This window comes from Pantherophis guttatus, chromosome 7, assembly GCF_059756535.1.
Source record: "Pantherophis guttatus breed Tessera chromosome 7, ASM5975653v1, whole genome shotgun sequence".
In the NCBI taxonomy this organism is placed as follows: Eukaryota; Metazoa; Chordata; class Lepidosauria; order Squamata; family Colubridae; genus Pantherophis; species Pantherophis guttatus.
In genome coordinates, this window is record NC_142069.1 from 71,228,843 (window position 1) to 71,246,576 (window position 17,734).

General features: G+C 37.5%; 1 protein-coding gene across 5 annotated transcripts in view; it reads right to left on the reverse strand.

The window, feature by feature from the left end:
• GRM8 (glutamate metabotropic receptor 8) overlaps positions 1–17,734 on the reverse strand; it is a 538,008-nt gene that overhangs the window by 249,627 nt on the left and 270,647 nt on the right. For all 5 annotated transcript variants that reach the window (XM_034421356.3, XM_034421368.2, XM_060687140.2 and 2 more), the window contains exon 4: positions 140–275. In XM_034421356.3, the coding sequence (XP_034277247.1) occupies positions 140–275 (136 nt within the window). The remainder of the gene's footprint in view (positions 1–139; positions 276–17,734) is intronic.

Below are 17,734 nucleotides of genomic sequence, written 5' to 3' on the forward strand. Positions count from 1 at the left end.
TTCCTGTGTTTAAGGATTGCTGGAAAATTGGAACGAGCAACAAAACTGAAATCTAGTGTGAGTAACATTGATAAATAAAACCATGACTTTGAAAGTTACCTATTCTAGCAAAAAAAAAGAAAAAAGAAAAAGCCAATACCTTATATCATCTTCATTTGCAAACATAATTACAGCACGAGCATTTTGAGTCTCCATCAAACGCTTAATAATCTTCTCAAATTCCCCTGGTCTTGGTTCACGGGGGATTTTTAGAGACTGAGCAATGCAGACACCACCTGGAGAAAAGGGGATAATAAAAGAAAAGCTATAAAATATAGGGGTTTTTTTACTCATTACTTTTTTTTAAATCATTATGCCCAGTTTACAGTGAAAATAGAAATCTGGCTTTAGAGAAGACTACCAAGCCAAAAAACAGTTTAAAATTGTAACTTTGCAAATGCAGTACTAGTGAATAATGCTTCAATTTTTTGTTAAGCTCATTGCATCTAATTTCTATTCTATCTAATGTCATTATTTATTGTATAGTGCTCAACAGTATGAATTATTAAAACAATATAGTAGGAATACATTTTATGGCAAAAATATTTCGGTGGATACAATAAAGTCTCAAATCTGCATTCTTCTTCTGGAATCTATATCCAGGCCTACTACAACTGTTAATCACCACATTATTAATTCAGTTGTATTCATTATTCAACCATATTATTAAAGTTGTGTATAATCATCAATAAAAGCTACACAGTAGTTACAATTGATATACCATAAGAACAATCAAATCCATCCAAGGTTTAAAAATTCCAGTCTTCTATGCAACCCCTTGATTCCCTGATGTCCCAACTTCCATTAGCTTGAACATTAGCATGGAACAAAGGAATAAATTGGTTATTCCTGGAGCCTCAAACAGGATCACCCCAGCAGTGGGTTTCACATTATGTTACTACAGGTTTGCCACGTGGACGCCCGCTCGCTTCAGGAGCACATGCCCAGTTCGCGTGCCCGCCTGCCTTCCGCACATGTGCCAGCTTTGCTCATGCGCACACCTTCCATGCATGTGCCCAGCCTCAAAAATGTGCTTAAATAGGATGGCATAGAGCCGGGTGGGCAGGTGGACGAGTGGGTGAGTGGGCGGGCCCACTTGCGATTTCCGCTACCGGTTCGGGTGAACTGGTCCGAACCAGCTGAATACCACCTCTGGATCACCCCAATTATAAAATAATTTTAATTTTCATTATATTGGCAAATATTAGAGAAAATATCTTTGTTTATCCTGGCTGTAGGGCCAAAGATAGTATAGTGGTAACACTACCTAACCAAGTCTTTCGTCAGAAAAATTTGCCCTAAGATTTAAAGACTGATGAAGAATTGATTCCACTGGATGTATTCAGCTTTCTCTCTCGACTCCTCCATCCCCTCCTCCCAAAACTGAAACAGAATAAATGACATTTAGAAAGGCTGTGCCCTTCTTTAGAATGTAATATGTAAAGATAATTTTAAAATATTCAGTTTGGCTTAAAAGAAATAGTTTAACAAAATATCTTGTATAGCAGAGCCGGTTTTAAAGTTACTAAGCAGGACACTTACATTAGCATGCTGTATATAACTCAACATCTCTGCAGAGAATTTTAACACTTTTTAAATGGCTAAAGCAATAAATTCTCATGCTAAAACCAAAGTTGTACAGCTAAGCCAAGTATGGGAAAGAGTTAGAATGATTTCACTTACAACCTTAGCTGGCTTCAGTAGAGGTATGACAAAAGGAAAATAACAATAATATAGGCACTTTAAATGCAGTACTATTTGGAGGTGTGTCTGTGTGGAGATAGGGGTGCGTGTGTGTGTGTGTTTGTGTGTGTGTGTGAGAGAGAGGGAAAGAGAGAGAGAGACAGACAGACACTAAAGATAGATAAGCACAGGAAGAGAAGGAAAGAGATGGTATGTTTCATTGTCTACTTCATAAAATAATTTTGCCACTCCTACCCATTCTGTCACCTTCACCAATCATTCTTCCATTGTGGGTATTTTAAAGTCTTTTCATTTTTGTGCATATTACAACCTTACAGTAATTATCATACATAAAATAAAACTATATTTTATATACCCATTTGTTCCACTTTAGAATATGCCATGTCCAAGCATGGCATATAGTAAATATCCAACATTCAATATCCAACCTTCATATCCAACATTCATCTGGATTCTGTTTGAATCCAGGCTTTTCCATGTCTTTAAGAATCACAGATACTTTGGTTTTCATGATGTCATACATTTGAAAATGAATATATTTAAATAATACTTAAATAATAACTTTTTCCTTTCTGACATCCCACCAAACACGTAAACAGATTAACTTTTTTTGGAGGAACGGAGCCCCAAATTGCCTACATTTGTTTTGGGAAAACGTGAAACTCTTTTCATTACCAAAATGTTAAGCCTCTGAAAAAAAATTAATCTTTCAATCATTCCTTAAATGTATATGTGCATAGAAAAGAAAATCAATTCTTAAGAACAGTGATGAAGGAAGGACAGAACGTTATCTCATTTAGAATTTTTAATTACAACTAAAGATGCTCTGATTTTTAAGAAATCCATTCCCTTTTCTTTGAGTAGATCAAGAAAAGTTGCAAATGCTTATCCATTATTCATAGTGAATTCTGTGGAACTTTGGGAATAATGGGAATAATGAAAATAATTATTGTTATTGGCAGACTGGGTGTCATACCAAAAAGCCTTGGATGACACTTGGAAAATTTGCGCATTGACAAAATTTCCACTTGTCAATTACAAAATATCATGTTGCTATGAACTGCACATATACTGTGCTAATACATTATGACAGCCTTGGTTCTTAGGAATAACTTGATGTGAATGAAGGCCAACATCCACTAAAGAACTGGCAGCTGTGTTTTCATATTGTTGTGTATATAATAATACAGGAATCATAATCATAGTTATAATATGCTACACAGACACAGTGGATCAGTGGCTAAGACGCTGAGCTTGTCGTTCAAAAGGTCAGCAGTTCGATCAAAAGGTCAGCAGTTCAGTGATTCGAATCCCTAGCGCCACGTAATGGGGTTAGCTCCTGTTACTTGTCCCAGCTTCTGCCAACCTAGCAGTTTGAAAGCACATAAAAATGCAAGTAGAAAAATAGGGACCACCTTTGGTGAGAAGGTGTTCCATGTGTCTTTGGCATTTCGTCATGCCAGTCACATGACCACGGAGACGTCTTCAGATGGTGCTGGCTCTTCAACTTTGAAACAGAGATGAGCACTGTCCCCTAGAGTCAGGAACAACTAGCACATATGTGCGAGGGGAACCTTTACCTTTACACAGAGCCTGAATAGCTGTTTTCTTAGATTTTAATGTCATAAGAGAAACATCATCACCACAAGAGAAACACCACACCGCAACTGAACTGGGCATCATCCTGTGATGAAGAACAGTAGTAGGAATAAATAAAAATGCAGTTCAGACTTCCTGCTACATTCACAATAAAATCAGCACACCACTCTTTGACAAGCAAAGCAATTAGTATGTTTCTTTGTCTATATGTTTCCTCCATCCACCCACTCCCTCTGTATTCAGGCAAGGAATCCTCTTTTGATTTACAGGAGGTAGTCAAAAGCTGAAATGACCTACAGAGAAAATACTGAACTTAAACAGAGATACAGACCTAATCCACATCATTTTTAAGTTGTAATAGGAACACAATACTATAATGAGATACGGATACTTAAGAAGTATTTGACAAGATATTGAGAATTGGACAAGTTGGTCTCTCTCAGCTTCAGTCACCTAGCTCTGCCTTATTTGTCTGTAGGTAAAATATTGAGAGACGATTCTACAGATGATCCTGTTTGGGTATCAGACGGTCAGAGGATACTCACTGAATAAAAGAACAGGATACACATGCTCCTATTTCTAAGCAATGTGGGTTAAGTATTAGGGCCTGCAAAGATTTCTACTTATTTTCATATGAACAAAAGCAGAGTCTAGATGGCTAGAAATTAGTGCACATTTCAGATGGAGGTTTTGCTTCAATGAAAGCTTGAGTGAAACACCCAGTGGTGGGTTGCTACCAGTTCGCCCTGGTTCGGGCAAATTGGTAGCAGTGGCGGCGGGAGGCTCTACTCACCCGCCCGGATGTCATCAAATATGCTCTGTGCATGCGCAGAAGTGGTGCGCATGCGAGCGAAGCAAGCGCATGCACGAGCAAATTGGTAGCAAAGGTAAGTGAAACCCACTCCTGGAAACACCCCTTGAAAGTGCTTTATAAAGCAACCTGGACCCCTCACTTCTATGGATAGAGTGAAGCAGCCAGATTGCTCTGCTTTGCGTGTCTGGTCACCTACCTCCTCTAAAGCTTTCTTTAGCACTTTCAATACCAGAACACGCTTCTGCTACAAACTCCCCATATGCAGGAATTGCATCATCCCTTCTACCCAAGTAACAACAGAAGAGGCTTCTGCTCATGATCAACAGTTGTGCAGAAGCATCTGGAGGCTTTTACTAGTGCCAAAAGGGAGTGCATAGAAGTTGCATAGAAGTTGCAAGATAACAAAAAGTGTTTTGTGGAGATAAATTTGAAGCATAGGAACTTGAATGATCACACAGGAAGTTAATAGAGTAAGTGTATGTCATGATGTTCAATGAGGGCTTGTACCATTTATTTACAGGCAGCATTTCTGAGTCTGTTTTTATACCGAAGCCACTTTCTACACAACAATGTTGATTCTCATTTCTGCTACTGTGAATTTCATCTCTGTCACAAACTCAGAAGACAGTATTAGATAAGCTATTATTTCCCAGCATTTACTTCCTACATTTCAGGAACAATGCTATTATTTATTTATTTATTTATTTATTTATTTATTTATTTATTTATTTATTTATTTATTGGTTCGATTTATATGCCGCCCTTCTCCAGAGACTCAGAGCGGCTTACAATGCGTTAAGCAAAAGCCTTCATACTTTTGTATATACCTGCTTAGTAGGGCTTTCGCCCCCCCCCCCAAGCAGGTCCTCTTTTTTATACAAAGTCAGCTTATTGTCCCCACAAACCGGGTCTTCATTTTACCTACGTCGAAAGGATGGAAGGCTGAGTCAACCTTGAGCCTGGTGAGATTTGAACTTGTAGTAATTGCAGGCAGCTGGTGCTACTTAACAGCACTTTAGTCTGCTGCGCCACCAAGGCTCTTCTATTTCTATTTGAATATTTCTATTCGTTTGCCTTATAGGGTTGTGCTAAGGGTTATGCTGCATTTTCTATCCGAGGCTTTGAGCATTATAGAGATACTTTAATGCCTGAAACAAAGGACAAGATGCTTTTTCCCATAGAAAAGGTGACTAATTTCACCATGAGAAAGTGTTACTCAGAGAAAAATTCTCTTGCATGCTTCAAGGCAGGAACTCCATGATGCCTGCTCTCAACCTGCTACTTCTCTGTCAATGTACATGGCAATAAACTTACTATATTGGAACTCAGAGCTTATTTAACCATTTTGCCTCGACTGGAAATGGATGTACACATGTGCCAGATTGCTGGATATGCCTGCTTATTTTATTCTTAAAGAGAGAGGAGGAAAGAGTCACTTTAATCAAATGGTTAAGGTACTATGAGTTCTAGTCCCACTTTAGGCATGAAAACCGGCTGGCAGACTTTGGGAGATCTTAGCCAACTCAAGTCACAGGATTGTTTTTCTGGGAAAATAGGACCCGGATTGTGGGGAAAATAAGCTGGATTGTGGGGGCAATAATGAGGACCCGGATTGTGGGGACAATAAATAAATAAATAAATAAATAAATAAATAAATTAGCAGGAATGAAATTCAGCAGGTTCTGACAGGTTCTGGAGAACCAGTAGTGGAAATTTTGAGTAGTTCAGGAGAACCAGCAAATACCACCTTTGGCTGGCCCCAGAGTGGGGTGGGAATGGAAATTTTGCAATATCCTTCCCCCAGGAGTGGGGAGGGAATGCCCACCAAGCCACGCCCACAGAACCGGTATGGAAAATTTTTGAATTTCACCCCTGGAAAATAGTTGGAAAAAGGGATATTGGCTGCATAGAATTATTTATAAAAATGATAAAGGGGAGAGAGGGGGGAGGGGAGAGAGAGGGGGGGAGAGAGAGAGAGATGGAAATACAGCAGTGTTGGGTTGCTACCAGTTCATCCCGGATTGGGCGAACCGGTAGCGGCAGTGGCGGGAGTCTCCGTCCACCCACCCAGATGTGTCTGCGCATGCACAGAAGCTTCTGCACATGTGCAGAAGCCAGGCGCGCACATGCACCACAAGCAAACTAGAAGCAAACAAAATTGAAACCCACTATTGAAATACAGGCCTTGTATTTTGGTATGTTTAGCCTGAGAATTCAATATTCTAAATCAAATGGAAGTAGTATTCCTTTAATGAAAATGTAACACAAGTTTCGAAGTGCAAACACATACAGAAATATATACACACCCAGTATCATAAATACTATATATATACAGATCTGTAAATTAAAGTGTACCTTTCAAACAATTTCTTCACCATCATCCCATTTCTATAAAAGTTTTAAACTCCACAAGGTTCTATAAATATTCTGATTTATTGCTTGATCATTACTTTATAAATAATTGCATGTCACTTTTTTCAGTTTTTAACACTGGTTGGGAAGCAAAACCTTGCAGGAATGAAATGTTCTAATATTAACTATGGGTTTTCTTCTTACTATAAATAAAAATATGCTGTACTTATTATTCAGTGCCAGATATATTATTATTTAGTAACAACAATGTGTTCAGGAGCATTTTGGATTTTAAAAATTGTATCACTGCTTAGAATCTATTAGTTTTTGTTTTCTACTTAACTTCTGAAATAGAAAATATAGGTATATTGTAATGTGAAGCATATGATATTTCAAGCATATAATTCTGAAATTAATTATATCATCTATCAGATGAACATTAGATTGATAAACAGCAATTATAACTAATTAGCTACAATATTTTATATAATTAAATACCATATTTCTCAGATTATAAAACGGTCTGGACTATAAAACGCACCTAAATTTTGGGGAGGAAAACAAGAAAAAATATCTGCCTCTGGAATACCAGATTACTCGGAATATCACCTATCAGCTGTTCCATGGATTGCCACCGTCCATTGCCGTCACCATCCATAACCGCCACCTATAGCACCTCCGCGCACCCCATTTTTTGCCTACACCTGCCCCATTTTTGGCCTCCACCCATCCTGTTTTCAGCCCGTTCCAGACAGTGGAGATCCCCACTGCCGCCACCTATCCCCGCTGCCTGGAATGGGCTGAAAATGGGGCATACGGAGATGGGGCACACAGAGGCCAAAAATGAGATGCACAGAGGCCGAAAATGGAGCACACAGAGGCGGCGATAGGTGGCAGCGGCTATGGGCAGCTATGGGCGGCGATGGTGATGATGGGTGATGGTGATCCCTTCAGCCTGGAACAGCTAATAGGTGGTATTCCGGGAGGCAGATCCAACTGCCAATCAGCTGTTCAGGCTGTGCTGAAGTTGACCAGGCTGTTTGCTGCAAGGAGGCAAATTGCTGGGAGGCAGAGACCAAAGGGTGGAGGTCGGCAGGTGGGTGGGGCTTCAGCAATTTTCACTCTATAAGATGCACAGACATTTCCACCCACTCTTTGGGGGGGGGAAAGTGCATCTCATACACCAAAAAATATGGTAGTTTTAATTATCAGTGATTTGAAATACACACATATGTTAACAACACAATTTAAATGAATGGGTACTGATTATTGAGAAAAATATCAGTCATAAACATATTATAAACAAATGAAACAATGTGGTACCCTCTTGTGTCTTAATTTTATTTAAGCCTCAAGCACACCTGCTGTCTTAGACTGCACTTTTACTACATTTTAGGTTTTCTTTTGTGTTTTTCGCAAGTTTTTTCCCCCATTTTTTGTCCCTAAGTGCCTATTTGGCCATAGCCTAGAGCGAACCCTGAATGTTTCATTTTAGAAGGCAATGACAGAGGCAATATGCATGCTCAGTGTAATGGTATGTGAAAATGACCGTGGGAGACAGGGGGAAGAGCTGCACCTGGGGAACAATCAGATTAAGAGGCAGCTGAGCCCACAAAAGTAATGTAGACATGACAAACATCTCAGAAGAGACCCTTCTTAGTTTCTTGGGCTCTAAAGAGAATAAAGAGAAATATGCTTTTATACTTGCAAGGTTCCGTAAATGTCACCTTACAATAAAGGAGAGCTAATACTTTTGGGTGTCCTTCTGTAATCTACCTTGCAACCCAGGCACATTATACTGTAAGTCAGTTTTTATGCTTTGAACCCAGATTGCTATACAATTCTGAAACAATGAAGCAACTAAATATCAAGGGAAACTAAACTAAGCATAAAATAGTTTAAGATTAAAGTAACATTTTTATGCAATATAAGTTTTCAAAACAATATGGATTTGGGAAGGATTAACATCATTTAATATCAACATCAATTGCTAATGGTATCATTAGGATATTAAATAGGTGTTTACATTCACTTCTGCTGTATTATATGTTCAGAATTTTGAATCTATTATATTTAATCCATGAACCAATTAAAATTTAATTCTCTACTTTGATTCACTGAAGTCACATCAGTAATTAGTGTACTGTAGAGGTCTTCCTCCATCTCCCCACTACAAAATACGTTATAGAAATTGCACATCAAGGTTTACACATTTAAGAAAAAATATATAGGATATATGTAACCAGATAAAGTTGTCGAAAAACTGAATAAATATCTGGAATTTAATCAATGTTCTTTATAATCCTAACCATTGATATAGAACATAAGTGATGAATTGATCAAGAAGAGATAGAACTATATGATCCTTGGCTTTGCCTATTTTAAGGTTTCAATTTGCCATGGCTGATGCTAGAACAATAAGCTTCAGAATTGAAAATAAATGTAATTTGGTGCATTCTGCAATAAAATATCCAGATTCTCAGAACCCAGCCCCACTGCTGCATCTTCCATTCTCTCCATTCAGAGCTGATTTTTTGATAGGATCGTGCATTTGAAGCTATGTTAATTACCCCTATTGTAATTGTGTAATTTGCAGCATATCTATCTTATTCTTATAAATGAATAGTATAAGAGTACCAATAATCAGACATCAGAGTTGCTAAATGTACAAGCATTGCATTAAATTCCTTTATTTTGCCATGATGGAAACACTTTGTGCACCTGCTTCAAAATGAAGTCTTGTGGTATGAAAAATATTGCATATTCCTTGGAACAAATGGTATAATTGGCTTAACACCATCAATAAAGAAACATAAATACAAGAAGAAAAGAATAAAAATGTAAATATGTATATAAATATTTTTATAGGTATATAATATTTTTTTATTTTTTTTTATTTAATTTGATTTATATGCCACCCTTCTCCAAAGACTCAGGGCCGCTTACAATGCGTTAAGCAATATGAATATAGAAATGTAAAAAAGTAAAGATATAATCAAAATATATAGATCTCTATAGGGGGAAAGACAAGGAGGGGGAAAAAAAGAAAAGATGAACAGGAGGAAGGGGGAAAAAAGTATTAGATTAAGAAAAAGGGGAAGAAATATAAAGTATCAGATGGAAAACCACTATGAAACAATGCTTAAAAAGGATAAGCTATTTATTTATATGTCGTATGCTGTGTAAATGTTTAATTTGTGTTTTAATAAAAATTTATAAATTTTTAATTAAAAAAAGAAAGAAAAATATTGCATATTCTTATGAAACCAATCAATGTGAGATGTTTCAGCCATCTGGAGAGTGTTGGTGGTGGTGTGTGTATTATGTGCTGTATGCATTTGTGTGTGTGTGTGTGTGTGTGTGTGTGTGTGTGTGTGTGTGTGTGTATGTACGCTGTTTGAGAGATGCTTTGAAGTTTGCCATAGATGCTTCAATTTTTACTACATTATGTTTATTTTTGTAAGAATTTGGTGGCATATAAATCAATTTAAACAACTTTAGAGTTTAGAAAACTGTAAGAAAAAATTCTCCAGAAAAATGTGATAATTACTTAAGATAATCATATCCACTCTTAAAAATATAGCAAAAAAAAAACAAAAACCCATGTCACCCGATATAGGAACATATGGTCCCTCATTGTTCCCTGGTGGGAAACTGATGTTATTTATTATTTCTGATAGAAGGAAGATATTCTAAGTATAAGCGATCCAAATTGTGTAATATTTCCAGATGGAAATTAGACTAATAGTTCTAGTTATGTTTTAGTTGGAGAATGGCATTTTGCTCTGAGAGTCTGCTGCCTCATTGTGGTAGGAGGTAAGCCTGGGAGCTATGAAGAATATCAGGAGCCAAACGTATATGCTGCTAGTTGATTCACTCAAGCTGTGAAGGTCATCCCAGATGTCCAGCTAAAGCAAACAAGTACCTATCCTGGGTAGCAGCTACATAGGAAGATTTTAAGAGGGGAGAATTATTTTAATAACAACAGCAAAGGCTGTTTCGTTTCATATTCCTACTCCTGTATTTTGCCAAGAAAACCACCAGATTGGGGACAGGTCATCCTGGAGAAAATCTATGTGGTCACTAATAGTCAATAGAGGGGTGCAGTGGTTCAGTGGCTAAGACACTGAGCTTGTCGATCAAAAGGTCAACAGTTCAGCAGTTCAAATCCCTAGTGCCACGTAACGGGGTGAGCTCCCGTTACTTGTCACAGCTTCTGCCAACCTAGCAATTCTTAAGCACGTAAAAAAATGCAAGTAGAAAAATAGGGACCATCTTTAGTGCGAAGGTAACAGCGTTCCATGCACCTTTGGTGTTTAGTCATGCCGGCCACATGACCACGGAGACGTCTTCAGACAGCGCTGGCTCTTCGGCTTTGAAACGGAGATGAGCACCGCTCCCTAGAGTCGTGAACAACTAGCACATATGTGAAGGGAAACCTTTACCTTTTACTAATAGTCAATACCAACATGATGGTACATAATCATCATCATTAGGATATGTTTACTCATTCTGACCAATACCTGCTAGCATTTATTTATTTATATGTGAGACCACACTGTGTGCATACTACTACAGAACTAAAAAAAGCTGTGGGTTTTTTTATATATATTTGTGCAACTGCCCTATGCAATTGACAAATGATCTCACAAAAAAGTGCTTAAGATTGAATGCTCATCTCCAACAGGGAGAAGATTTCCAATATTCATTGCCAGCTTCCCACAAGGAAACTCAATGAAGCCAACAGGAAGTCGAAGTCTCTCCCACTGCTTTTTTTAATATTTGAAATGATGACCCAATGGGCAACAGGCTGCCTAGTTACTATCCTAAATTTTGCAACATTATTACTTTGAACTCTTTTTTGTATGCAGAACTGACCAAAAGAATTGTGGAAATTATGAATGCACTGAATTGACTGCATCTCCCTGATTATTTGGCCTCCAGATGCCTCATATTGCCAGAGGCAGAAGATATACCAATTTAAAGGCATTTGTTCCACTTATGAAAGCAATCTGAAGAGCTGCTCATGTATCACCCTGACTACTAAAAATAATATTTGTCATAGGTGCTCACTATCAGAACTGCACAAACTTCAAAAAACAGTTTGGAAGGAGTGCTTCAAACTTGACATATGCATATCTTTCTGCTGTTCATGAAAGCACACCTTGACACAAAACTAAAGAAAAAGAAAAAGGATGAAGCTGCATTAAAGAATCCACTCTTTAAAGTAAATGCAACTCTTAAAAACAGCAGTGTGGAAAAAAAATATTGGGCTGGGCTGCTTTCATAAAAAATAGAAAGTATAAAATACTTTCTGAGGCGTTTTTGAAGTGGACAGAGCTCTATGCTGTTATTCTCAGCCACCAATAGAAGTAAATACATCATCATCATATTAACATAAGTGATCCATAATCTTCTCTAAGATATGGATAAACAATCTTATTTAAAAAGAAACAGCCAAGCTTTAATTCTATAATTAATGTGACTTCTATGAAAAAAAGAAAGAAATTTCAATATTTTACCAAAATTCTCAAGCACTACATTTCACTAATATTTTTCTACTGGTTCAATAAATAATATATCTCTTGTTATCTCATGCCTCTGCAGAAGAAGATACCACACTGTTTTGTTATCCTATGGACACCTATGGATATTTTTTTATACTTGTATCTTCTTGTAAGAGAAGAACATACTGTATGATAGTCACAAATTTGTCTGGAAATCATAATTCTTACATAGATTAACTTTCTGAACACATCACTCAGATATTACAGAAAACAATAATGCTGAAAATAAATGATTTCAATTGAAATCACACCAGGATAGAATAGGGCTAATAGAACATGTTTTCTTTTAAAACTGAGATGTGTATGGAGTGCTATTGATAGGAATATCTCTGACAGCAATCATGTGATAAAGAAAGAACAAAAGTGCTTGGTATTGAATACTTTCTTAAAACTGATTTTTAAAAATATATTGTTTACCAGTTATGGACACTGTAATGATATCTACTGTATATGGGATGAGAAGAGAGAATTGACATTAATAATTCATTCATGCCTTAAGAGTAAGACTTGGATCATATATTTATTACATGCTGTTTCTCTAGGATTACATATGGGTCCACACTATCTACCTAAGTAAAATTTAAGTACTTGGTTTCCACAGCATTGCACTGTAAAAATACCTGTGGTGTCTCTGTTTCTTCATTGGTTCACACTATTTATATTAAAGACAAATGGTTCTGCTTTGTGACAAGAGGCACAGAGCAAAGATAATGGATGAATCAGGACAAAACACTTAGATGGAATTGTAAATGGTAGGGTGGCAGTATTGTTAATGTCACAGTTTTACAGCTTATTTGAAATCGAAACAGGGCCGACACACAATACCACTGGTACTAAATTATATAAATTATATACATGTACTTGTATACGGAGAATTTTAATAATACAGAGGCTCTGTAACTGAATCAGTTACTCTAAATCAGTTTCTCCCCACATTTTTAAAATTTTATGTTGTATTTATCTACATTTTTAAAAAAAAATCAAGAAAGCATATCCAATTTATATAGACCCCATATATAATATCCCCCAAATGTATTACCAATTACATATATAAAGTAACCAACAGGGAAATTAAATAGAGAAGTACTTATATGATTCATGAATAAATGTTTCATAAAAGTTCTAATTGAATCATATAGTCCAATCTTGGTATTTTTAGAAAGATTATAGATATTAGGTTGGCTGCTTTTTCTCTCTACAAGCAGTGCAGGATAAACTTTACATCACAGGATTCTTTCTATTATAGTTTTCATTTTTTAAAAAATGTTTCTGTTTTTCAGGCCATGTTCTGAAAACATAGCTAGCTTGTTTCCAAGCATCTTTGAAATGATTGCTCCCTGTAATTTTAGCTATAAATCTGTGATCGTTGGAGGTCTTTCAGAGATATAAAAATAATTCTGTCTAGTATTATTCAGCATTCAACCATTTTTCACTGAATTTTTCACTCTGTTGTTTAACTGAATGCAACCCTTTAAAGAAATAGTCAGTATGTAATCATATCTGGAACCAGTAATTTAATAAACAAAGCATAATCATCATGCCCATACATTTTCTGTTCATTTTTTCCCCCTTCACCAGTTTAACTGTTTGTACTGTATTTGCTAACCCACTAATCCTTGGGTTATGACAGCAATTGGAACTGGGGTTGCAATCCCAGGCACACACAGTTGCCATGGGTCAGTACAGGCCGTGTGTGAGTCACAGGAGATCAGGGAGGGCTTGGGAGAGTTGGTAGAGGCTGCACACAGGTGGAGGGGGGACAGGGGAAGAACTGCAAGAGAGAGAAAAAGTGGAAGCAAATTATTGGAGGGACTTGCAATTGTTTCTGCTAGCTTCCTCATTGACTTTGTAAGTGGGAAGCTGGCAAGGAAGGGCAAAACTGGCAATCACAAGACCATGCCTCCATATGACAGTATAATCCTGAACTGGGTACCTGGATTGCAATCATTTTACCACAGGGGTGTTGTGATGGCCTTGTGTGAACCTTGAGGATCTCATATGTGCATTTTTTTTAGCACCGCCTATAACTTTAGTCACTGAGCAAATGGTTGTAAGCTGTAGACCTGGAAGCCATAGGGTTTCATTGCATCTAAACTGGGAAATGGGTTTAATCTTGAATTCTAACTTAAATTAAATTGGAGACTGTTTCAATTAGTTTTCTGGTTCACATATGCTAAATGTAAAACAATTACGATGGAAACTTAGCGATGAAGAAGAAAGAGATTAGGTGAGAAAGCAAATAGAAAGTAGGTGTGAATATCAGCCTTAGTATTGATTTGTTTCTATATCTGGAAGGTTTTCCAAAAGATAATGGAAAATGGGTTATGAAACTGTCTTTTGAAGTATAGCTGTAATCTGTTTAAAAGGAAAGAAAAAGTGATTCTGAAGCATACCCTGCCTTCTTTGTCTGGTACAGCTAAGAATAAACTCAGTGGAAGGCAGACAGAGAAAAAAGGTGGTAGTGATTGGGAGAAGCAACAGATGAAGAAATGACAGAAAACATAGGGATGAGAGGGGGACAAAAACCTATTTAAATGAAAAATAAATTCAGAAAATTGGTTTGATTATTCAAACCGATGTAGGAGATTGATCCAATTTTAGACATTCAGATTATATTGTCTAAAAGTTTTGATTTGATTCAGATTCCAAAGCACTCAGAAAAATCCATTTCTGGGCATGCATTTTGGATCAGGGGTAGGTGACATACATTAAAAAAAAGTGGGCACATATTTGATCATATTGTTGTGACAACCATCTTTACTTTTTTAATTCCACCCTGCAGACACCACTGATTTGGAGGCATTCTAACGGTTCAAATAAACCCTCTAATTTTGTTTAGAGAGAGTGGATTTAATTTGGAGATTACAACAAAGGCAAATGAACAAAAATGGCAATGGAATGGCACCAGTGGTGGACTGCAACAGGTTTAACAACTGGCTTCTGTGAGCCCTCGTGCATGTGCCTAACATGCTTGCATGCAGCGTTCTACTGTAAATACAGCAATTTGAAGCTCGGCTTCAGCTCAGCTTACCTTCTAAGGCAGCCCCAGTAAGTAGAACAGCAAAGGCACAGAAATCAGCTGTGCCACGCAAATCAGCTGAGCCAGAAAGAAGGAAATATAGGACAGATAGGGTGGGGACAGGTGGGAGGGGCCAGCTGATCATCGGAACTACCAGTTCGCTCAAACCAGTTCGAATCAGCAGCAGCCCACCACTGAATGGTATGTGTCTCTACTTTGGTCTTTTTCTGACATAGTTCTACCATTCCTGATTTAGTTTAACAACATTAGGTAAAATTGCACATTATCCTCAGTCACTACTAAAATAATTAAACTCAATAATTCTCAGAATTGTTTGATTTTACAAAGCTAATATTTTTAATTTGCTGCTGATGGAACTACAATTCCTTATAGAAGATGATTGGAAGATTAACTAGATTGAGAAGAACATCTTCTTTTAGCAGGAGTTAATCAGCAAAGAAGCTAGGAACAGGAAATACTAGGATTATTCATGTACAATTAACTTTTCAACAGTCATCTTGACTTTTAATCCTGCAATAAATTGTAAAAAGAAAATTAAAATGATTCAAAGAAAAAACTGAATCCACTTTCATTAAAAATCCCCTAAGTGGTCAATAGTTCTAGTAATGCAAACATCTGGGCCACTTTTCCAAAATAAGGATATTTATTCTAAAACAGGGAAAGGGACTCTAATATATTTGTGAATACGTGGTCTACAAATCACATTTTTATTGTCCCTGGCACCGTTTCTGAGATGCCATCAGACTTCAGTAGCATCAATGCTGACACTGATGTCCCAGTTCCCCATAATGTGTATATTTCTTGTTTGAAGCAAGAAATACACATAAACTATAGAGTAAGTCCTAAAGTTTGGTTTACCCAGATTTTAACAACAGAGAAAGCTACCATGAGATCCCACACAGATCCACCATTTCATAATTATCTGACCATTGCAACACTAGCTTCCCACTACCACCCACACATTTTTTAAATAAAACATATCTTTCCATCTTTGACTAGGGAAGAGTCTGACAGACTTCTTGGTTAAAAATTGGACATACAACATTTGTTTTCTGCTGCTTTGGCTTGCTTTTAATATAACAAATGATTATTTCATTATTAAGTTACAACTAAATGACAACTCTCCACTTTCAAAAAGAAAAAGTACACATAAAACTTCTTTTTATCTCAGTTCATCATCCTTTGTAGGAAAACATGGACATAAACCTGGAGAAACTATGCAGAAACTTTACCCCCAAATGTGCAAAAGCATATATTTTCCAGGCAATGGGAAAGTATTAGAAAGAGATGTATTCTGTATCCTCCCTGATCCCATTGATTTTATTTATTTATTTATTTATTTATTTATTTATTTATTTTCATTTATTTTAAACACATCAAGAAATATTCAGTTTCTAGGCTACTGAAATATAGAAATTTTGGTGGATTAGTGAAATGCTGGTAAAAATATGTGTACGTATAAAAATGCAGCACATATTCAATAAAATACACATTTCTCTCAAGCATGATAAAAAGCAAAAATATTTCTTCCACCTTTGAAGAAGTATATGATTGATACCCCCCAGAGTGTCAGCATGAGAAATAATATATGCTGAGAAAGAACCGCCAGGGATCTTCTTACCACCCAAAGCTAATGACAAATATCATTTTTCAAGTTTGCACTGCAGCAAACACCCTTTTCATTTCTGTTTTGATTCCTTACTGTTTGTGAAAATGAGAGATAGCTTTTACAGTTTGGGAGTAAGAAGCTGAAGAAAGACGTAATCAACCGACAGAGGTGAGGTGGATTGATAAGCATAACAAAATTTAAAGAACAACATTCTCAGGTTGTGTTTGATCATAAGAACTTCAAACATATTTAGGAATAAAATTCACAGAGAGAGGGGGAGGGAGGGAGGGAGGGAGAGAGAGAGAGAGAGAGAGAGGGAGAGAGGGGGGGAGGGAGAGAGAGAGAGAGAGAGAGAGAGAGAGAGAGAGAGAGGGGGGGAGGGAGGGAGGGAGGGAGCAAATAGTCCTGGACAGTTTGAAAGTTTAATTTTTACAATTTTGAAATTGACCCATTTAAATTATGACTTAGTTTCTTAGCTGCTGTTGTGGCCTGTTGGCCACCGGCCCCTCCAGCAGCTGAATCAGAGGAGGAAGAGGTGTGGGAGTCAGGGTCAGTATCAGGGAAACCTGGGAGCTCCAAGAGGAAAGTGGGAATGGAGCTGGCAGAGAGAGAGAGACAGAGGCGGAGCCTGGGCCATCCGTCAGCCCTCAGATGGAGAGTCAACAGCCCCCAGGTCTGGAGGTGGTTGATGAAGAAGAGGAGGAACTGCTGGGTCCAGTGCCTGACAGGCGACTGCACAGAAGGCAACGAAGGGGAGAGCAGTAGAAAGCTGTGGGCTGATCCTGTGGAATGAAGAGCCACTGCTGCTAACGAGGCCTCATCCTACCTATGGGGATAAAAGGCAGGGGTCAGAGATGAATAGGTGTGGCAGACAACTATTCATCTTCCAGCTGGATAGACTTGTTAGCCTGCGAGATAAACTTTTTGCCAGGGCTGCCAGCATTCCTAATAAAGGAATCTTTTCAGTTCACATCAGAGGGTTTGCGTGTTTGGGGAGCTGGGTCAAAACA